Genomic DNA, 25,220 nt, shown 5'->3' on the forward strand with positions numbered 1-25,220 from the left:
GTTGAAACCTTGTGGATTTGTTCATTTGATGCATCACGCTATTGTGATTTCTGTGTGTTAATATACTGAATATTTTGGAGGAGCATATCGAATTTTGTCCTTGAAACAGTCATGAGAATTAAACTGACGGGATCCAAGATTTCGCCGAAGACTACTATTTCGTAGCACAGACATTACATTTAATCTAACAGGTCTAACGTTCATGTTTTTCTAAAGCTCGAGTAATCATTAGTTTATAATCCAAATTCGTTGTCAAATATATTAGGATGTATCTCTCTCTCGTCTCTGTGTTTGATACAATAATTCATGGCGGGAGAAGACTAAATTTTAAATAAAAGTGAAGATTGATTGATTGTAACGTGTCAATGGGTTGAATAATCGGAGCGGAACAATTTTTTGTTTTGTTTTGTTTTCAAGGCGAGTTGCTTAGCCGAGGTAATACACTGGGTGTTGCCTCGAAAGGCTGGGCCTGTTTTACTTCATGGTATCTATTAATGAAAGATACTTCATGGTATCTATTAATGAAAGATACTTCATGGTATCAATTAATGAAAGATACTTCATGGTATCTATTAATGAAAGATACTTCAAGGTATCTATTAATGAAAGATACGTCATGGTATCTATTAATGAAAGATACTTCATGGTATCTATTAATGAAAGTCTCTCTCTTGGGCCGACCCCCTCGCAGTGTTTCAAGATACAACTCGATAAACACCTCAAAAGGATTCCTGATCCACCAGGCTGTGATTTATAGGTCAGGTTGCGAGCAGCTGCGTCCAACAGCCTGGCTGACCATGCTATCAACCAGGAGCGGTGGCCAAGAGACCGGGCCGCGGGGAATTTGACCCCCCTGAATCAACGCAAGGTTGATCAATCAACCTCAAATCAACCTGAATCAACGCAAATCCACTACGGGCTCACCATAGCCCGTTCTACTTGGAACTTCTTGTTCCAGGTAGCGAATCTTAACAACAACAAATCATAATTCCCTTAAGGCAAGTTCGAAAAGTGAAATCTGGCACCATCGCCTTGCTCAAGAATGCGTTCGTTTCCAAACTCATTCTCTCGAAATTATAGTAATTATAATATATATATTTGGTCGATAGAAATGGACCACCAAAAGATTACTTATTGTACTTTCAATTTTATATAGACCGTAACAAATTAAGCCAAAAACTAAACTTAAACATTACTAGGCCTAGTATAGCACATATTAGGCCTAAGATAGTGTGTATTAAGCTAAAGAATGCTAGGAAAGGATAGAATAGATTTGATATATATTTTGCGATTAAAAAGTTCCCATTTTGACCAAGTCCAATAATGCAAAATGTCAATGTTTTGATTGACATTTTACTACAAAACATATACTGTGGTAACTATTTGGATGAGAGTACCAATAAGTACTATCATTCGCACCACCAACGGCTCTTTTTGCTGGCATAGATTAGCTAGAATAAACTCTTTATTATATATGTAAATTTAACTACCAATTTAAATAATATCACCTACCTAAACCCCTGGAGATTTCTTATGAATCTCAACTTTACTAATTATTGAGGATACATCAAACTCCAACCCAACCAATTAACTAAAAATATATCTACTTAAAGCCTACCTCGATAGGCAAAACACATTAATTGTACAATACATTATGCAATAATTATTCTACATAATTCAAGACGGCATTTAAATTAAGTAGTAGTCTACTCTGGCAAATTAGCATATATCTGGCTATTATTCTGATTAATCTACTTTAAATTTACATATGCTTAAACCTAAAATTGCACACACATTTCACTTAGCAGCCTCATAAAAGTAAGTAACAACTCTATGAATTAGTTACATATACACACTCCCTGGTATGCCAATTTTACTCAAGTTATTTTAATAAAAGTTATTGCTATGACTCTAAGCCTACTACTTAACAAGTCTATCTTTGCCCACACTGTCAATGCGTTTTAATGTCATGATTGTATCTAATCTGTTATTCCCCCTCTTCCAATGTTCGTTATTTCTGATCTTTTTAGTCTATCTTCAGAGTGCAGGTCTTGTAATTCCCGTAATCTACAAATTTAGGAAAACAAAAAATACTATTATTCCACACACAAACAATATAATTGATCACCTGTTACGTGGTCCATGTACAGGCGACCTTGCCCTATACGATTCATTCGGTTTTTTACTGGAACGAAACACAGTATGTTGCTGTTCAGTGATATTTCTATCGTTGTCTGTGCTTAGCGATGCGAACAGAGAGCGAGTGCGCGTGCGTGCGTGTGTGCGCGGAGAAAGGGGGGGGGGGGGGGGGAGGCTGCGACGCGTCCGTGCGTGCAGGTAGAAGCGTATGCGTACATGAAGTGGTGTTCACAAAGGGTACTTGAGGCAACTGAAGTGTTGCCAGAGCGAGGGGTGGCTGGCGGCGAGGAGGTGCTCCTGGTCGTGATGGTGGTGGCCTGGTTACACTAGTGATCAGATACTCATCATGATTTAATGCGGTAGAGCCCCCCAGAGAAGGAGGGGGGGGGTGGCGGGAGGCCCAGTGGTTACGAGGAGGAGGAGGAGGGGGGGGGGGTTCACAGTAGTTACAAGAAGGGGGGAGGGGAAGGGAAGAGGAAGAAGGGGATAATCAATCTTGGTTCTGAACTTAAGCCTCTTATATTAGCAAGCCGAGTCCCTTCATCTTGAAACTAAACACGTAACGTGTCTCAGAAGAATAACATTGTCGATTGGCAGGCTCCTATTACCGGCACCTATTCAGCGCGAGATAATAGAGGCCCCGACACTGTTAATGACGGATTAACAGTGTAAATCTAAAAGCCTTACCGGCAGCCATATCATGGTTCATTACGGGCCAGTCGACACAATACCACAATCACAGTTGGTGACCTAACTTGACTTCATATGATCAAACCTAACCTACTCAGTATGCCTCTACTTTCAACCCAACACAGTAAGTATACTTTTTCCTGAGGTAGATACCCTTACACCTTACTTTTACCTATATAAAAGTAAGAATTTACCTATACTTTAGCATTGTAACTATACATTTTCATGTCAGGAATTACACAATGTACCAGTTATGTTCCGATAGTGTTATTTACCCTTGCAAAGTATAGAAAATGGCTGTTATTCTCCTCAAACTTTGCTTTCACCTTTTTGCCAAAGACAAGTTAGGAAAGACGTATTTAAGGTACTTTTCAGGCTGCCGAGTGTGTCACATTGCTTAGGGAGCTGGCAGCCTTCACATACCTTCAAGACGACTTCCTTAAGCTGTCTTAGGGAAAGTTTGAGGGGAATAACATCCATTTTCTATACTTTGGAGACATAAGCAATCATAATTTACACTGACTGCCACAGGTAGTTACCACCTGTGGCAGGTGGCTACAGGTGACGGATTCACCTGTAGCCACAGGTAACAGGTAACGGTAACCCAACCTGATCCTGGCAATCACTGTGTCGCACAGTCTGGTGGACGTTTTGTGCTGCCCATAGATATAGGTTTCAGATCTGAACAAATCATAGCTTATTATACTGGTGCTTTCAGGTCGTTGGGCGTCAGTAATTTCTTTTCTATCAGACCTGAGCATTTGGAACAATATAGTTTTGACAGCAGAGATGGGGATACCTAGATCTAATTCAACTTCATCTTTGTTACACGTTAATTTGGCTGCAATGTCTGTCTCATTATGATGGGTTATATTTATGCGTGATAATATCCATACAAAGGAGATTCGAGACTCTTTAGGTCATTGGCAGCGATTAGGTCATTTATAATTGGTGATACCCTTCACCAATTATAAATGACCTAAACAGGATCATTTTTTTTGTTATTAATATATTAGGTAAATCTGCATTTGTACAGCTATCTTAGACTATATGAAGAGTACAGTGTGTCAAAAAGCTAGCCACGTAATGCTAAAAAAAAATCCCCATCACACAGGATGGTTAGTCATACAGAGGAATGTGATGAGTAGTCTGCATTGGCAGACTCCGGGTGCATTATGAGGATATCGTCAACACAAGAGTGAATAAGGTCGCAGTGGTACTAAAAGTCCCCATCTCGCAGCATGGTTCTCTCACTGTAAATCCCCATTTCATACAGGGCCATATGTTCAGTAGCCTGCACTGGCAAATTCTGGGTGCAATATGAGGATATCTTCAAGAACACGAGAGTGAATAAAGTAATTGCAAAGCTCTAGGTACCTCATGCCAACTGGTCTGAAAGGTCTAATAACTGGGCATTTGGTGATGTAGTGTGAGAGATCATGCCACAGTTCCTGCCCACAGAGTTTGCACCTGAAGCGATCAGGATTGGGAGATCCGTCACTTCCATATAGTCTAGGGTAGTTGAACCAATGCAGATGTACCTAATATATCAATAAAAAAAATAGGTCCAAACACACAGGTCTGATAGGAAAGAAATTACTGACTCCCAACGACCTGAAAGCACTAGCATGAAAAGCTATGATTTGTTCAAATCTGAAACCTATATTTATGGGCAGCACAAAACGTCCACCAGACTGTGCGACACAGTGGTTGCCAGGATCAGGATCAGTTCTCCTAAAAGTTACGAATGATGTCTACGGCCAGATCCTACCATGATTCATCTAACATTTACATGCTAGTCCCAGTGTTATTTACCCTTGCAAAGTATAGAAAATGGCTGTTATTCTCCTCAAACTTTGCTAAGGCCCTAAGTCTAAATCTAAATCTGGCAGTCATGTGCATTCTCGAAGATGTTTCTACCAGAGCTTTATAAACCTTTTTGTGTAGTCTATCAAACAGCTTCGTAGCAGCAAGGTTAAACCTTGTAAGACATGTTCTTTTAAAAGATGAACCAAAGTCCCTCCCCCGCCCCCCCCCCCCCCCCCAAAAAAAAATAGCGACACAGTTCAGATATGTTCCTACCATCTTTCTGTGCCCCAGTGCCTTCTTTTTAAGGGCTTCTGCACTTGGCTTGTGGCACGCATTTTCTCGGATTCATAGCGGTCAGTGGGTTTAAACAGCTAAACTACCAACCGTCGTCAGTGGATCTACCCACAGCTAAACCACCTACCTAGCGTCTACCTATCTTGCATAGCTTCCGGGGATCAACGGCCCCGCTGCCCAGTCTCCGTCTAGGTCTCCCGGTTGGTCACCACGTCACCCAGGCTGTTGGACGCAGCTGCTCGCAGACTGACGTATGTATCACAGGCTAGCTGATCAGGAATTCTTGGGAGGTGTTTGTTGAGTTTTTTCTTGAACACTGTGAGAGGCTGGCCAGTTATGCTCCTTATGTGTAGCGGGAGAGTGTTGAAAAGTCTTGGGCCCTTGGTGTTGATAGTTCTCTCTCAGCGTACCTATTGCACCTCTGCTTTTCAACGGAAATTCAGCACATGCCTACTGATTTCATGTGATGCAATCTTCATGTTCAGATTTGGAACCAGTCTCTCTAATATCTTACACGTGTGAATTATCATGAACTGCTCTCGCCTGCGCTCTAGAGAATACAGATTTAGAACTTTTAATCGGTCCCAATAATCAAAGTAACTTTAGAGTGGATTCTAGCAGTAAAGCATCTTTTCTAGGCCAGCAATTTTTCCAGCTCTGAATGGGGCGGTTAGAGTGCAACAATATTCCACCACAGAGAGCACTAGTGTCTTGAAAAGTATCATTGACATAGTATCCCTTGTTTGGAAGGTCCTTGATATCCAACCTGTCATTATTCTTGCAGTCGTAACAGCTACTTTCTTGTGTTCTGTAAAGCTAAGGTCTTCTGACATGATTACTCCTAGATCCTTTACATTGCTCTTCCGTTCTATAGAGCGAGATGACTGTTTTATATATGATTTCCGTTTTTATATTTTCGTGTTTTTTTTCCATAGCGCAGGAACTATGGAACTAGAGTATTCCATTGGAACTTATTTTCATTAAACATCAAAATTATTATCTGTGGCCCACTGAAAGATCTAATTTACCTCCGATTGAAGGTTTGCCGTGTCCTCCATATTGTCGACTGGCTTGAAAAATCCTAGTGTCATCTGCAAACGATGATACAGTCCTGTAGTTGGTATCTTCTCTATGTCTAATATTAGGATGAGAAAAAGTACCTGAGCAAGTACCGTTTCTCATCGTCACTGTCGGAATGGAATCTTAACACTTCGGCTGGGCAAATAGTCCGTTCATCGACGACCTCCCTAATAGTTCAACTAGAGTGTGACATATTAGTATTCCAGAGAACGTAATTATAGCAAGAAAGACGCTAAGCTGGTGTGGTGAAATAGTTATACGAAGTCAAACATGACCAATACAGGTGAGCAACAAGATGAAAACACACATTTTTTCGCTAATTCACTCCTTCAGAGGATCCATCGTAAGGCGTAGCAGCTCAAACCTTGCTGGCAACAGTGGAGCCTCAGGGGCGGCGCACCCAAGACCGTGACACCAATCGTCTTCCACCAGTGAAACCCTGAACATGTCACAACTGAACGTCCTCAATACTGTGTCAAGTGACAGGATGAACAACCCAGCGGGTATTCTTCCTTTTGGGGAGTGTTGTACATGCTGCTATGGCGGTGTGTCTACTCACAGGATGAGTGGCGCTGCCCAATAAACTCGCCCCTCGGGGCAAAATTTAAAAAAATTAAAAATTCAATACCGTGCCACTAGTAGCATAACAGCATTGAACGTCCTCTCCAAAGTGCCACCAGGAGCATAGCAGGCACCGAACCCTCTCCAAAGTGCCACCAGGAGCATAGCAGGCACCGAACCCTCTCCAAAGTGCCACCAGGAGCATAGCAGGCGCCGAACCCTCTCCAAAGTGCCACCAGGAGCATAGCAGGCACCGAACCCTCTCCAAAGTGCCACCAGAGAGCGAGGTAAAGGCAGAGACGAACCATAAAGTGACCCGGCCCCGACACGAGAGGATATCAAGTTATAAATAAACTATAACTGCACTGGGGCTAACTGATGGCCCCCTGGCGCTCCACAGCCTAACCCGCACCACCATACCACGCAAATCTCAACCTAATCCCCCCGACTTACGAGTTAATATAGAGTACATACGTCAGCAGGGGTCGCGTCGCGCTGTTCCCAAGCTACTCAGTAATGGCCCAGATTAACGTGTGTTTGTTTACATAATTACAGAAGGGTAGGGAGTGGAGGCTCCTCACCCGGGCCGAGGCCAAGTGTAGCCTTGCATACGGTGTGGCAACTGGTAATGCTCGTGAACCACAGTAACAAGTTGGCCAGCCACTACGCCAGCCTGCTCTTATGGCCAACTTGACAGTGCCAACAACCTACCACCACACTATTACCTTGCCAATGTCTAGCTAAACTACTCCACTCGCGCCTCTCTCCCTTTACTCCTTCACCATTATATACATCATAATGTTTCTTCGTCATAATATATATTTTCTTTGTTTCGGGATTGTATTTCTATATAAAACTGAAGTGAAAGCTGCAACAGGAGGCTTTAATATGACACAGATCCTGAAGATAAAGTTAATTAATAATATGATCCATGCAATAGTTAGCTTGTAAATATGTATCTTTTATTATCACAGACAGACAAGCTGTCGTCTTTGTATCAAATAGGTTAAGAAGAATACATGAACAACGAAGGTGAGTTTAGTTCATTTATTATGCACCCCATACCCATCTTCTGGCCGGTAGTTGAAAGGGTTACAGACAACGACGGTCGACAGCAAATAGCTACAGTGTTCCTGTCCGTTCGTAATCACCTCGTCACGAATGAGCGGTTGCGACGTTAGTAAACAACCACTCACAACCAGCCAATCTTGGAGTACGAAGCTTTCAAATCCCTTCCCCAGAGCTGAAATGTACATTCACTAGCCACATTACTCAGGCGAAGCCATAACAGTATCGATCACCGATGTTACTCCAGCTAAATCTGTGTGTCCACATATGTGAAAACCGCGTTTATGAGAGGTCATTCAAGGCAGTGTTTGTTCACTAAAACCTGGTCTGCATTCCAGTCCCATTAAGCCGCTGCCCGGAGGACCAAGGGGGAAGGGACGGGGGATTATTGCAATCGTTTTGTTGTGTCTGGTAGTCTGTCTCTTTACAAAAATAGCGAGGACACCTTTTTCGAAAATAACAATTATACAATTCTGGAGGTCGGAAATAGTGTCTACATTACGATACAAACGTCAAGTAAAAGGCCAAACGACTCCTGAGATACCTGTGCTGTAGAATATGATCTCAATACTGCACTTTCAATACTTTACGGTTTAAAAGGCGACTTCATTTAATAGATGATTTACATGGAACTCTTTTCTTTTACATGGATTACATGGGGGGACATCTCGTAGCAAACTTCCCATATAATTCTGTTCAAATGGCATCCGGTCCGACGGATAGTAATTTAATTGTCTGATGTGTAAAATGCAGTTTCATTAGTGCTCAGCTTGCGGCCCCGATCAGTATTATACTTTACATTGCACCTCACGGGAGAAAGCGAATTAAATGGTGCCTTTTGTGGAATACTACACATACACGGTAGCTGTTCTGTTGGATAACGATATACATGCTGTCTGTACTGCAGGTTATGGTCTACGTGTGGGCTGTGCCTTTACAATTGGGTGCTTGTAGCTGTGCCTTTACAATTGGGTGCTTGTAGCTATGATTTTACTATACATTTTACAACAAATATCCGCGCAATATTTTGTGAAGTACACCAAAACGAATTTGCTCAAAGATAATAAGCGTTACAACTATATTAAAACCGGTTCCCAAATTGGTGTGCGAGTTGCCTAATAGGAAACACTTGAGTATTTCTTCGTAACTAAAATATTTATCTCAAGAATTTACTAATAGGGAACTATAGGATCCTATAGGAACTATAAGAATTAATATAGAACTATAGGAACTATAGGAATTAATATAGAACTATAGGAACTATAGGAATTAATACAAAACTATAGGAACTATAGGAATTAATATAGAACTATAGGAACTATAGGAATTAATATAGAACTATAGGAACTATAGGAATTAATATAGAACTATAGGAACTATAGGAATTAATATAGAACTATAGGATCTATTCACTTCGAAAGAGAACTTTCTGACGACAAAATTATGTTTTTCGAGACAATTAAAATACACTGGTGATCAATGAAACTGTTTAGTTCCATAGCCTTCACTGATGATGAATGGTAACTTCTTTAATATAAACTATCCCAAAGTAGTACACAGACACAACCGGAGTGGAGCAACCTGGCAATCAATGCAACAGATGCAACTAGTGTCATAGCACAGTTTCCTTGGTGCAGTGGTTGATGAGTAGCGAAGCTGCAAGCGGCAATTCAATAAACTGCATGCAAGACTGTTACTGGCGCGGCCCGTAGCTCCATGTATCCATTACAGCTCAGCTGATCCGCCACTTCCGGCAGGAACATGTCCAATTCCTTCTTGAAAATTAGCAACGAAAATTGTCACTTTTCTTCTGGAAATATGGCTTATATTTGTCAATATAAGCTATGCTGTTGGCCTCAGCTGATCATACTGTACAGTGTTGTCTGACTATGCATTTGGCACCTCTACTATTCACAATTTATTATGCATTTTCTACTACATCTTATGCTGTTGTAAGTCGTTTTATTATGCATATTTGTGAAATGACCATCGAGCTCTTCCTTATGTATTTATTCAAATTCAAAATTAAAATGTTTATTCAGGTAAAGTACATACATAATACAAAAATACATATATGTATATATATATATATATATATATATATATATATATATATATATATATATATATATATATATATTATACAAAATACAAAAATACAAAAATTGATTATATTGGTTAAACAATGATTATATCAACAATTTGATTATAATATATCAACAATTTGATTATAAATTGGTTATACAAAAATTGATATTTATAAATAGAGCTAGTACATACAATGCCTAAAGCCACTATTACGCAAAGCGTTTCGGGCAGAAAAAACATTAAAGACTAAAACTTAATACTAATTGAGATTAATATTAATCTCTTTAACAGTATTATGTGATATATGAGAGTATGAGAGTCGATGCGAATTGGTGAACCAGATTATAAAGATTATAATCTGGTTCTTTATAATCAAAATTTTTTAATTTTGATTATAATTTATAATTCTTTATAATCAAAATCGATTATAAAGAAGAAATAACAAAGTTTACAAGGTGTCCAAGGGTGTTGATGCGTTTATCACCTCCGCAGAATTATGTCTCAAATTACCTCTTAAAAATATTAGTGGTTCAGTAAAAAGATCAAACAGTAACAGTTCAGTAAAAAAAATAAAGATCTAACAGTATCTAACCTCCCAATACCTAGAGCAAGTAATAATAATATTAACGCAAGATACCCAACCCAAACCCTGGGGGGGGGGGAAGTATACGCAGTTGACGCACGTACCCATCGACCTGCCCACTGACAGACAGACAGACAGACGGACAGACGGGGAGCCAACAATGTAAATAATAAAATGTACCAATAAGGAAGAACTCATTACAGGGGGACGTCCGGGACTCGCCTCAACATAATCATAGCCGCGCTTTTAAGGTTCATGTACAATTTACCACAATTTATCTACTCTAACTTGACCAGCCATTAGACCAAATATGAACCCGAGAATGTGTGTGTAAAACAAATACAAGTTCATACTACTCGAGGAAAAAAACAACAACAAAAATTGAAAGCACAATAGCAAAATTTGAACTACCTTTACACCATCATATCACAATCTTAAATTACGTGCAAAGCCAATTCAGAAAACACTGCGTAAAAAACGCGAGCACTTGATCGCAGGATTTAGCTCCCTGACCAGGCACGCTCTACTGAACACTCTAGGATAGGGACCAGTCCATGTGCCAGCATTGCTACACTCTAGGATAGGGACCAGTCCATGTGCCAGCATTGCTACACTCTAGGATAGGGACCAGTCCATGTGCCAGCATTGCTACACTCTAGGATAGGGACCAGTCCATGTGCCAGCATTGCTACACTCTAGGATAAGGACCAGTCCATGTGCCAGCATTGCTACACTCTAGGATAAGGACCAGTCCATGTGCCAGCATTGCTACACTCTAGGATAAGGACCAGTCCATGTGCCAGCATTGCTACACTCTAGGATAAGGACCAGTCCATGTGCCAGCATTGCTACACTCTAGGATAAGGACCAGTCCATGTGCCAGCATTGCTACACACTAGGATAAGGACCAGTCCATGTGCCAGCATTGCTACACACTAGGATAAGGACCAGTCCATGTGCCAGCATTGCTACACTCTAGGATAAGGACCAGTCCATGTGCCAGCATTGCTACACTCTAGGATAAGGACCAGTCCATGTGCCAGCATTGCTACACTCTAGGATAAGGACCAGTCCATGTGCCAGCATTGCTACACTCTAGGATAAGGACCAGTCCATGTGCCAGCATTGCTACACTCTAGGATAAGGACCAGTCCATGTGCCAGCATTGCTACACTCTAGGATACGAACGAGTCAGTTTTCTAGTAGGGCAAGTGACAGTCTAGGTCCATATAAGGACATCACGCGCTAGTAAGCGTAACGAGCGTCGTCTAGAATTATCAGATAATTATTGTTCAAATTAAGAATGTACTTATATTGCTTGTCTATATCCTGATCACAAATGGAAATCTGTTTTTTTTCAGATTCATGTTCAGTGTACAGCATTTTATTAATAAAATTATCATTGTTACCTTCATTAGTAGGTGTATTCACCTAGTTGTGCTTGCGGGGGTCGAGTTTTGCTCTTTCGGCCCGCCTCTCAACTGTCAATCAACTGTTTACTAACTACTGTTTTTCCACCCCCCACACCCCCCCCCCCACACACACACACCACACCCCCCCCCCCCACACACACACACACCACACACACACACACACGTACGTCATTAATCGGACGTTGTGCAAATTACTTATAATACGGTGACACGTGACAGCGGAAGAAACAAAAATATTACCTGTGCAATATTTTGGTCGTATTATGTAATATAAATTCCTTTAAATAAAGATTGATTTAGCAGCATTTCAAAATAAAGTCACCCCTCTACTGCGAGCAGATGTGTAAGCCCCGAAGCGGAAGCAATACTAGAGACGGGAATGTTAAGTGGTTATCTTGAGGTTATCTTGAGATGATTTCGGGGCTTTTAGTGTCCCCGCGGCCCGGTCCTCGACCAGGCCTCCACCCCCAGGAAGCAGCCCGTGACAGCTGACTAACACCCAGGTACCTATTTTACTCCTAGGTAACAGGGGCATAGGATGAAAGAAACTCTGCCCATTGTTTCTCCCCGGCGCCTGAGATCGAACCCAGGACCACAGGATCACAAATCTTATGGTCTCCATATTAGTGTCCTCCATCCTTAAAAGTAATGAGATAAACTTTTGTTTTGACATTTCTTTGCTGTCTTGCAAAAGATAGAACGCGCGCTTCTCTCATCGGTATGGGGTGCATAACAAAGTGAATTGAATTCTCTTCGCAAAAGATTAACTGTGGGACTGTACATGTTCCATTTAAAAACCTTTCATCGGCCTAACACCGGGAATGCCAGTAACACATCTTCTACATTGGGAGATAAATGATAAATCCCAATAATCCCAATTGGGATTTATAACAATCTTTTCCCAAGTATCCGTGCAGCAGTAAAATTAAATAAGGAAATATATCCCGCGTAATACACATTCAGAAAAAGCTCCAGAAATGACTGGCTGCGACGCCTGGGGAATATGAAACAGGTACGTTTCCCAACAGGAAAGTTTACCAATAGGAAAGCTTTCCCGACAGGTATTACTGGTAAAAAATGTTACAACAGCAACGCCGACTATTAATCTCTCGGGGGATCGTTAGCAGGGGTACTAGTTGAAGACTTCGAGGCCCTTCCTCCTACCCTCACCGTCCTGGGCTGTGATACACGACCCGTCGACGACCCTCAGCCCCGTACACCTGCCCCTCACCGACCAGGGCTGTGATACACGACCCGTCGACGACCCTCAGCCCCGTACACCTGCCCCTCACCGACCAGGGCTGTGTACACGACCCGCTGTCAGATGAACCTGCCGCGTCTAACAGCCTGGTTGATCAGTCCAGCAACCAGGAGGCCTGGTCGACGACCGGGCCGCGGGGACACTAAGCCCCGGAAGCACCTCAAGGTAGCCTCAAGGTAGGTAGGTGCCCCTCACCGTCCTGGGCTGTGATACACGACCCGTCGACGACCCTCAGCCCCGTACACCTGCCCCTCACCGACCAGGGCTGTGATACACGACCCGTCGACGACCCTCAGCCCCGTACACCTGCCCCTCACCGACCAGGGCTGTGATACACGACCCGTCGACGACCCTCAGCCCCGTACACCTGCCCCTCACCGACCAGGGCTGTGTACACGACCCGTCGACGACCCTCAGCCCCGTACACCTGCCCCTCACCGACCAGGGCTGTGTACACGACCCGTCGACGACCCTCAGCCCCGTACACCTGCCCCTCACCGACCAGGGCTGTGATACACGTGCACGCGGGGGTGCAGCTGTCAGATGAACGCCGCTGATATCAACATTGTAACGAGGGAAAACCCCCGGAGGGATGGGAGTGCCAAAGGCTCCGGAGGTAACGCGCGTTATATCAAGCGTGGGCATCAGGACGGAGGTGGGCATCAGGACGGAGGTGGGCATCAGGACGGAGGTGGGTCCCGAGTCTTGAAAAAGGCCCCCCAAAGACCAGTTCGTGGCTTCACCCCACAGTTCCCGGGTCTTCAAGAAAAACTATTTGTTTTGGCTCTCTAAGGTGGCCTGCAGAGCTTTGTATTTATGATTTAAAAATTGGTCATACACTTCAGGCGCAGACCCTGCACATAGGGCAGACAATAGCGCACTGAGCATGCGACAACACGCTAGAGGTGGGGAATGGATGGAGGTGGGAATGGATGGGGAATGGATAGATGTTGGAAGAGACCAGGATGCAGCCTGGTACCCCCTTCTATATAAATTTAAATGTCTATTCTGTTCGAGGGGAGATTGGGGATAGGGAAAGGGTGCGAAGAAGGGGAAAAATGGGGGAGATGACAAGGAAGAGGTGAGAGGGGAAAAAGAAGATGGGGTGGAATGGGGTGTCAGGGGAGAGAGAGAGACTGGCCCAAGCACACCTAGTGTACTCACCTAATTGTGCTTGCGGGGGTTGAGCTTTGGCTCTTTGGTCCCGCCTCTCAACTGTCAATCAACTGGTGTGCAGATTCCTGAGCCTACTGGGCTCTATCATATCTACTAGTGTGTGTGTGTGTGTGTGTGTGTGTGTGTGTGAAGAGTCACTAAGCGAGGCCAAGGGAGAGGTCTCCGAGGGCTGCCTATTGAGAGATCACTAACCGAAGATGAAAAAGAATCTTGGAGGGTTATGTGAGGGGGACGAGGCCCCACCACCACCTTGAGACGGCCCTCCGCCGCGCCTCCTCCTCCTCCTTCCCCTGAGCGAAGCTCCCCTCCCAGACACTATAACCTCACAAAGATTCTACCCCCTCCCTTTATTTGGTCATTGCAACTCGGGTGCACTCCATTTCTCTGGGGTGTGGGAGTTTCAAGCTCTACTGGGCAAAAATGAGCCTAAACGAGCACAGTTCTCGCTGTTGGGACTCGTTAAGCCGGGCACACGTGTTAATTACGACCACCCTTAATGAACCGAGTACAATATTTACACCCAAAGTTGACAGCCTCCGTTTGGGGGTCGCGGGCAAAACTGCATGAAATATGACGTAAAGTCACTGCCGAGGTTCCACACTCAAACTACACACACACACAGGCTCCACACTCAAACAACACTGACACACACACATAGGCTCCACACTCAAACTACACTGGCGCGCGCGCACATGCACACACACACACACACACACACACACACACACACACACACACACACACACACACACCGAGGGGCCTCGTAGCCTGGTGGATAGCGCGCAGGACTCGTAATTCTGTGGCGCGGGTTCGATTCCCGCACGAGGCAGAAACAAATGGGCAAAGTTTCTTTCACCCTAAGTGCCCCTGTTACCTAGCAGTAAATAGGTACCTGGGAGTTAGTCAGCTGTCACGGGCTGCTTCCTGGGGGGTGTGTGTGTGGGTGTGGTGGAAAAAAAAAGTAGTTAGTAAACAGTTGATTAACAGTTGAGAGGCGGGCCGAAAGAGCAAAGCTCAACCCCCGCAAAAACACAACTAGTAAACACAACTAGTAAACACACACACACACACACACACACACACTCAAACTGGTTCCCCGGCTCCACACTCATATCTATCCTGAAGTTTGCAAGACATAAGGAAACGGAACTATTCAATACACAAGATTTACAAAACAGAAATTACATAAATTTTTCAAATCATATGTTATGCACCGGAAATAGGTACCTACGTTGCGCAAGGGAGTACCTAATAGGTAATATACCTATGCCTAATAATAATATACTAAAATATAATAAACCTAAATAGGTAATATACCTATTTAGAGGTAATAGGTAGTATACAAATAAATAGGTAATATACCTATTTAGAGAGAGAGAGAGAGAGAGAGAGAGAGAGAGAGAGAGAGAGAGAGAGAGAGAGAGAGAGAGAGAGAGAGAGAGGGGGGGGGGTCCTATTCAATCTAGGCATTATATACATATCTAACATAACCAGTTTTCCATTCTAATGAAAACCTATTGCAATTACAAAAGTTGCTTGTAACATGCTTTTCACTCATAATTTGGGAGTTCAGCGGCTGAATTAACGAGCATTTAGCCAGTGTTGATGAGGACGGGTTTAATGTCTACAGGAATTGTAATTGATGAGGCCTGGTCGACGATCGGGCCGCGGGGTCGCTGAGCCTCAGAATCACCTCAAGGAATAGTGTTATTTTGCCTAAAGCGTTCCGAGGGGTGACTCCTCCGGGGGAGGTCGCCAACACACACCCACACCCACACCCACACACACACACACAGACCAAAGAGCCAAAGCTCAACCCCCGCAAGCACAAATAGGCGAGTACAAATAGGTGAGTACACACACACACACACACACACACACACACACACACACACACACACAGTAGTAACCCAATAATATAATAATGCTCCAGAATGACAACAGGTATGCAGTTACCGTAATTCAATACTGCAATGTGCACCTAAGTATGTTACATGGCTAAGACAAAACACACTCCACGTGCATACAAGTGTCTTGGAGTGCGTACAAGTGTCTTGGAGTGCGTACAAGTGTCTTGGAAAGAATACAAGTGTCTTGGAATGCATACAAGTGTCTTGGAATGCATACAAGTGTCCTGGAGTGCGTACAAGCGTCTTGGAGAGCATACAAGCGTCCTGGAGTGCGACTAAATGTCTTGGAGTGCGTACAAGTGTACATAATCCTGGAAGGTTTCCCACTGCCTTGTACTCACCCATTGTTGTGGAGGTCCGCTGTCTATCTCCGAGCCGTCGAGTCCCTGCAGGTGGGGGGTGAGGGAGAGAAGACAAGAGTCACTCATTACCCTCAACACCTCACAACTCATTACCTAGTTTACCCTCAACACCTCACAACTCATTACCTAGTCTCACTCTCTGAATATTAAAAAAAAATGAAAACTATTTGCTATTTAAAAATGCTTAAATGAAAAGTAATGGAATAAAAATAAACATAAGAGCATCGAATTCACGAGCCTGTGTTATATATATTGCTCATTTTTGTTATATTCGTACTCATTTTTACATATTTTTTTAGTACTGTACAAAAGCATGCCTTAGTTTCTGAATTATATACTCTCGAATATAAATTATTCAGCATACACATTTATATATATATATATATATATATATATATATATATATATATATATATATATATATATATATATATATATATATATATATATATATATATATATAAAGACTGACAAAAAACTAACAAGATGAACAAAAATAATACTCACATCTTTTTTCCTCTTCGTCCCTGAAAAGAAAGCGAAGAATTTTTGAGAATCACAAATAATTTTTTCAGTATAATAACTCGTTTTAGCACGAACAAAAGTAAAAAATAATTCGAGGACACAATAGTAATAACATAATTATTGATAATTTGACTGTAAACCACGTCAACAATCGTCTTGTAGAAATATCAGACAAGAACAGAAGCCTTTTACGTACACAATCGAGTAAAACACACTAATGAAGATTTTGTATTTTAATTTTTTTTTCTGGCGTTCACCTCAACATTAATGTTTTGAAGTAATTGTCAGGTGAAAGCGCTAAGGCTTTAAGACTATAGCATTTGAAAGAGGATGGGGGCATAAGGATTTCGGATAGAACGGAGAAGAATAAGGATGAATAAGGAGAATAAGGATAGAGGATGCTTGGTCGTCTGGCATCCAACGCGAGAAATGCATCCATTAATTCCCTTTTTACCACCACGCTTTCCTTCTCAAGTCCTCTTGCTCAACTGTCCACTTTCTTACAAATATCTTGTGCTTTCAAAGTCACTACTACTACTAGAGACCGCTCTTATGTAGCCTTTCCGAAGGTCAATTATTGTGTAGCACCTCCCGTATTCTTTATTTATCCCCAATGCATCTAATGATTCATTTAATCCCACACGTCTCCCGAAGGCTGGTCTAAATCAGCGTCTCCCCTTAATCGATCATTTGTAAGAACTGAAGATCCATCTTTCTGAGCAATTCTGAAGACCCATTTAAGTAATCTCCTCATCTAAAGACCTATTTGTCATCACTTCACCTGGAGACTCATGGTGCCATCGCCTCACATGAAAGCCCTCATTTATCAAGACGTCTCCCCCAAGGCTCAAATCAACACTTTCTAAAAGTTATCCCTGTCAAACAGCGTCCAGAGTCCAGTTGAATTACTACAGCCTGCCATCTTTTGTATACTCATTTAAATTTAAAATTTTGCCCCGAGGGGCGAGTTTATTGGGCAGCGCCACTCATCTTGTGAGTGGACACACCGCCATAGCAGCATGTACAACACTCCCCAATAGGAAGAAAACCCGCTGGGTTGTTCATCCTCTCATCTTCTTATAAGGCTAACTGGAGATAAGTCATCTTCACTCCCCTAGACCAGCTTTTCCCTAAATCTCTCATTCTGTCATTCGATATAATTCTCTCAAATAGTTTTATGTATGATGCTATGTTGTGCGTTTCAGGGAATATTAGCAGCACTAAGTCCTGAGAATTACACAGATTAGGCAAGTGCATATAATTGTTTAAATAAAGATGAAATAATTACAACTTAAAAAAAAAATCATCTTTAATTCTTTGAATACCTATCTTCCTTACGGTGATCTTCCCCATCCTGTTCTCCCCCACCACCATTCCCGCAATCTTCCCCCTCTCTTCTCCCCCCCCCCCCACTCCCCCTCCCCCACACTCGGCGTTATCCAAGACAATTGTCTTACTGGTATCACAGCGATGTTCAGTGAGCAGCAAGAGTCCAGCAAGGCGTGAAGGGCAGCAAGACGCTATTCTCTAACGATGCCACTTGATCCCCTTTAGTGTGTCGGGTTACAGGAGCGCCTCAAGGAGCGCATCAGATGGACTGAGCCCCGCTCTGACCTGTGCCGCTGGTACCACAGACATACAGCCCGCCACAGTTATAAGCTCAAGTTACGGATGTAGTTAGCGTGGAGGGGATAGTTCGTGGCTCAACCGATGCATCACAGGTTGACATGGTTGAATCCGTTCTATATATGAGTACAAATATGATGCAATCCACACACTAGAAAGTGAAGGGACGACGACGTTTCGGTCCGTCCTGGACCATTCTCAAGTGGATTGTCAAGTCACAATTGACTTGAGAATGGTCCAGGACGGACCGAAACGTCGTCGTCCCTTTATTTTCTAGTGTGGATTGGTCAACATACTTCAGCCACGTTATTGTGACTCATCGCCTGCAAATATGATGTAATTATACACAAAGACAATAAAACGACAGACAAAGAAATAGTAAAGAAATAATAGGACGTTATCATTCCTTTAAGGAATGATAACTGGGCGCAGTGATAAGAGCTTTCATAAGAAATCAAATATTGTATAAACAACAAAACATTGATTAGGCTTAGTCAAATACCTATATATTTAAGCCTAGGTTCTTGAGGTTATCTTGAGATGATTTCGGGGCTTAGCGTCCCCGCGGCTCTGTCCTCGACCAGACCTCCTTTTTGTCACCCCCCCCAGGAAGCAGCCCGTAGCAGCTGTCTAACTCCCAGGTACTTATTTACTACTAGGTGACAGGGCCATCAGGGTGAAAAAAAAACACTGCCCATTTGTTTCAGCCTCCGCCGGGGATCGAACCCGGAACCTCAGGACTACGAATCCCGAGCGCTGTCCACTCAGCCGTCCGTACCTAGGTTAGGTAAGCTTGCGTATATTTTATACCGAGCATGAACATCGGACGTATTCTAATAACAAAGTGAACGTTTGTCACACGGGGTTACCCACGCTTCTTCAAATTAGCAAATTATACTTTTATTTAAAATGTTACTGAAGAATAAATCGAAGAAATTATCTTCATACATATTTAAGGAGGCAGTGATGATGTTCTGTAGAACGAACAATAACGAAATGCCGTAATATCATATCACGGATGATATCACGAATTTATTTGAATTTAGTTTCTCTATTTAATACGATAGCAGTAGGAAGCGATAGATAAATCATGTCAGATGCTGTCAACAGAGATCCTTCGGTAAACCAGTAAATCTATTATAGAGTAACTGCCTGCAATAACAGATGTATTAAGCCATATAACAGCTAAATACAACATAAAATATACCGTATATTAACTTGTATAGCAAACGAGCACTACATAAGATGAATATATCAACTTTCACAGCGCCCAGATAATGTAACCGATGTGCATCAATTCATATATAGCAGCCATGTACTATTTAGTTATTAATTTATTCACATACAAGATTCACTGGGTTGTCAAAGGGGTGGGGGGGGGGTTAAACATGATGGGGGGGGGGTACCTTGAGGTGCTTCCGGGTCTTAGCGTCCCCGCGGCCCGGTCGTCGACCAGGCCTCCTGGTTGCTGGACTGGTCAACCAGGCTGTTGGACGCGGCTGTTCGCAGCCTGACGTACGAATCACAGCCTGGTTGATCAGGTATCCTTTGAAGGTGTTTATCCAGTTCTCTCTTGAACACTGTGAGGGGTCGGCCAGTTATGCCCCTTATGTGTAGTGGAAGCGTGTTGAACAGTCACTGGCCTCTGATGTTGATAGAGTTCTCTCTCAGAGTACCTGTTGCACCTCTGCTCTTCAATGGGGGGTATTCTGCACATCCTGCCATGCCTCCTGGTCTCATGTGGTGTTATTTCTGTGTGCAGGTTTGGGACCAGCCCCTCTACTATTTTCCACGTGTAAATTATTATGTATCTCTCCCGCCTGCGCTCAAGAGAATACAGATTTAGGCTCTTTACTCGGTCCCATTAGTTTAGATGCTTTACCGAGTGGATTCCAGCAGTAAAGGATCTCTGTACGCTCTCCAGGTCAGCGATTTCTCCAGCTTTGAAAGGGGCTGTCATTGTGCAGCAGTATTCCACTCTAGAGAGCACTCCACTCTAATTTAATGATAGGTACATTGTAATACAGTTTCAAATCGTATGATATCTACATTGCCATGTAGTGGGTGAGTGGGCAGCGCAAGATACTGTGAGAGTTGATACCACAAAGAGAGGATGCTGTCAAGATGAAATTGGCTACTTCACAGTTAGACTTTTGAACAGAGTATAGTTAGATCATTTGTTTTAATTTATTAGCGAGTAAGTTCCATATATTGGGTCCTTTAATTTGCCTGGCATGTTTGCATAGATTTAGTCTAACTCTGGTAATATCAGCGATAATTATTTCTGGTATGATGGTCGTGGGTTCTAGCAAGGAAGAGTTTCAAAACAGAATTAGAATGTAGAAGTACGGTTTATGTAAGTGTATATAGCACTAGAGAATGTGTGGAGCTAATGTTTAGGGATTTAAACATTATGTGTGTTGCCTGAAGTATTTTGAGATACTCAATTGACTATCTCTAGCCATAACGTTGGGGGGGGGGAAGGGGGGGCATAGCTCACGGGAACATCTTAATTTAATTAAGGTGATAAATCTTCAAGTGACGCTGCAACATTCGCTAAATAACTGCAATGTTGCTCCCAGTCACATGTACTATTTTCATATAATGGTCTTAATGGAAATTTTGAGTTTAATTAAATAAAGATGGGTTACAAAAACTAATTTTTTGTACTTTATGTAAAGTCTAGTAGTAAATTCTTCCTAACAACATAGCCAATGAATCACTACTGGGTCTCTCCTCACCGTAACTATACGGACAAATACAAAAATGTAACTCAATTTTGTTTACTGTATATATCAGAACACAAAACATCATAGAGCTGAGAGCACTACCTTCCGGTGCGACTAACCATATATATTTACCCTGTAATAAAACTTTAGTAACTCTTTTTTGTCTGATTTTCAGGCATGAATATACATACCCTAGCCTTTGTCAGTAGCCCCTTTCACTTGAACAAATGATGAATACTGAATGATGAATACTTTAAGAGCGAGAAGCTGCCTCGTATACGCCAATAGGCCTTCTACTATTTCCTTATTCTTACGTTCTGTTTACTTTTAAATTGCCTAACTTATCTTCCAACCTATTCATTAAAATATGATGTAAAAAGAGTAGGAACTCACCCCCTGTGGATTAAGGCATTACCCGGGTAATAAAGAGAAAAAGGTCAAAGGACAGTTCCCCTGGAGAGAGCCACCACTGGGTTATTAAAGAGGGTGGGAGGAGGCTCAAAGGATCCCTACCTGTGGAATGAGCTACCACCGGGACACTAAAGAGGACTGGAGGGAGGTCACAGGACTCGTGCCCCCTTGCACCGAATTGCCACTGTACCCTAGGACCCGACTCCAGGTGCTGGGGTATGGCGCCTCGCCTCCCATGGATCACGACACCAGGTGCTTTCTCGACAGTCGTAACACAACAGTAACAACAAATTACAAAGCACTTAGAAAAAAATCAAACTTAATTAAAATTCTACGATTAGCCCAAGAATATTCACTATGTAGAGATTGGATGCAAATTACCACAACTATTCATGAATCCATTAAAGTGCCCCCTTGCGATTCGTCAATTAACTAATGCTTCGAATATGAAATGAATTATGCACCAGAGACAGCGCGTGGTACCATGGTGATAAACTAAATATCAGCTCTAAGAGAATGAAGTAGGTTTGACACACGAGCAAAACGGTCATACAAGGCCACTCTGCTTCTGTATGATGATACTGAGCTCATGTATATGGTAGTGAGGTAAGAGGATAGGGGCGCTGTGGCCACGGGATCAGGTCTGGGAGTGAGGAGCCAGCCAGCTCCCCGCAGCCAGTTCAGCGTGTAGGCCGCATGCCAAGTGGCGCGACCCTCGGCTCCCAACACTAGACTGATGGGGCACCGTAACGAGGACGGAGAGCAAAGTGGTCAACGAATAGAATAGGGTGACAGGGAAGAGTTAACCGGTTCCTGGTGTATGCTTCATGCTGTTGTACCCTTTCAGTCTCAAACTATCACCCGTCGAGAGGTGAAATAATTTGAACTACTCGAAAGTCATGGACGTCTTTTAAGAGAATACGGTGTAGGTTTCTCTGCAAGAAGTGATGGAGTCATTAGACGAGAACTCCAGGATGAATTTGAAGAAAGTAGAACAGTGCAAACTGGAACTAGCAGGTACATTGTTCATCACAATGAAATGTGTGAAGTAAAACATGTGTATGGGGCAAGTAACAAAGTCAGTAGACTAACAGATGTTGTCACAGCTCGTATAAGACTTGGCTACAAGTATCTCTGGCAGTTCGGCTTGTATAGGGATCTAGATGAAGTAAAGTGTAAAGTGTGTGGACATAGACAGGGACACACACTCGAACACTATATCTTGGATTGTTGTAAAATTGAGCCTTTTAGAGATAAATCTAAGCTCACTCTGTATGATATGGCAACCTATCTTATTACCATGGATAAATTACCTGAAATCCTTGCACTGTACCTACATTTCGCTTCCAGTAGATGAACAACATACGAGATTCAGAAACAAGTAGTGTATTGTGAGGACTAATAATGAACAGAAGCTCCCTATGACTGTAATATCCCCATTGGCCAAACTATTATGTATTAGCGATAAGACCTACCATTAATGTATGATGACTTACTGTAAATATGTAGCTCTTGTAACAGCACTTTCTCTGTAACTAGCTGACATTGTATCTATAAGGTGTGAAGGATAGATGAAATTGTTTATGTAATAACCTAAGATGAGGTCTGATAAAGACCTTTTGTGCCCTCTGTAATGCTTTTGCGCTACCGCTCACAGGATGAGTATGGGGTGCACAATAAACTAGCCGCCTCCGGAGGCAACAATCAAAATCAACAAGTGATGGAGCGGCCTGATTGTAGTGGATATGCGGGCCGCTCCACGTAACAATATGTTGGGCCAAGTTATCAAGTCTGGGGGGCCGGGCTTGTACTCTCGAAACCCTCCCCAGGTACACTCCAGGTAAGCTGAAAACGCTTCCTAGACAGATTTGTCCGCACTGTTGCCGCAATATAACGGCCGTTATATTATCATCGCGGGTGTCAACAGCCCATTATTTCGCGCCAGTAAACACAGGAATTGATGGAACTGCTGAACACTAAACCTATAGGCTAACGTAACTTGAATAAGAGATTATGGATGTAATTGTGCGGCCCGTGGTCACGTTAGGTAGATTTACGTGGTGGTAGTAAACTACTACCAACTACCGTGGTAGTTGGGTAGTTGTAGTAGATTGGGTAGATAGCATGTGATTATAACGTATGATTTGATCATGCAAGGTTATTAATTATTATATAATGTGCGGTTGTATCGTGCGTGGTTGTATCGCATACAGTAACTGTAGTGTTTGTATTTCAGGCAGTATAGCTGGCTCGTGAGTGATTGTATCGTGAGCAGTATATCTTGAGGTTATCTTAAGATGATTTCGGGGCTTAACGTCCCCGCGGCCCGGTCCTGGACCAGGCCTCATTTTTTGTTACACAACCCAAAGGAAGCAGCCCGTAGCAGCTGTCTTAACTCCCAGGTACCTATTTACTACTAGGTAACAGGGGCATCAGGGTAAAAAAAACATTTTGCCCATTTGTCTCCGCCTACACCGGGGACCGAACCCGGAACCTCAAGACTTCGAATCCGAAGCTCTGTCCACCCAGCTGTCAGGCGCCCTGTAATACTGCTATACTGCTCCAGGTATACTGGAGCAGTATAGCTGTCGCGTGTGACACAATCACATGTTGTGTCGGGTGTGATGACTGCCGTTGATTGTGAACAATGAACGGGGGGAGGGAATTATCAGGGGAAAGCGCCAAAGCCATTACGACTATATAGCACTGGGAAGGGGGTCCAGATAAGGATTTGGGATGGGACGGGGGGAAGGAATGATGCCCAACCACTTGGATGGTCGGGGATTGAACGCCGACCTGCATGAAGCCAGACAAAATGGAAATGCATGCACCCAAACACACAAGGCGAAAATGAATGCACTCAAACGCACACAAAATGGAAATTAATGCACCCAAACACACAAGGCGAAAATGAATGCACTCAAACGCACACAAGATGGAAATTAATGCACCTAAACACACACAAGGCGAAAATGAATGCACTCAAACGCACACAAGATGGAAATTAATGCACCCAAACAAGAACAAGGCAGTAATGCACACACACACACAGACAAGACAGAAATGCACACACACAAATGATTACAGCACATTCCACCTACAAGAACCGTGACCTCGGTTCATAAACTCATAACAATTCATAAACATAAACTAGCCTCGTCAACTACTATCTTGCATGAGATAGACTACAAAATATGTTGCAACCAGAACCAGCTAAGTTGCAAGGTGTATCTGACTTTACAGGAAACCCTCCTCTAAATAATGACAATTTATCCCCATACAAAAATATTTCCAGGAAACGGGTCCTGATATCATCGTGTAAAGGATGTGGCGGAAACTGCAGTATTTGTAGCTGCTGGAATCTGTATGAGTATAGTCCTACAGCTCGCACTAAAGTCTTATGCAGATGAGGAGTCACAATAACGTGGCTGAAAAGGCGAAAATTTCGATTGAAAATTTCGATTTCAAAATCGAC

At 42.8% G+C, this 25,220-nt stretch overlaps 1 protein-coding gene across 1 annotated transcript in view; it reads right to left on the reverse strand.

Moving 5' to 3' along the window:
* The window catches only part of LOC123754016 (uncharacterized), a 301,225-nt gene that overhangs the window by 154,266 nt on the left and 121,739 nt on the right, over positions 1–25,220 (reverse strand). Inside the window, exons 4-5 of the mRNA XM_045736127.2 lie at positions 16,962–16,981; positions 16,434–16,478 (exon numbers count right to left, since the gene is read on the reverse strand). Coding sequence (XP_045592083.2) covers positions 16,434–16,478; positions 16,962–16,981 — 65 coding nt within the window. The remainder of the gene's footprint in view (positions 1–16,433; positions 16,479–16,961; positions 16,982–25,220) is intronic.

This window comes from Procambarus clarkii, chromosome 6 (genome assembly GCF_040958095.1).
Source record: "Procambarus clarkii isolate CNS0578487 chromosome 6, FALCON_Pclarkii_2.0, whole genome shotgun sequence".
NCBI lineage: Eukaryota > Metazoa > Arthropoda > Malacostraca > Decapoda > Cambaridae > Procambarus > Procambarus clarkii.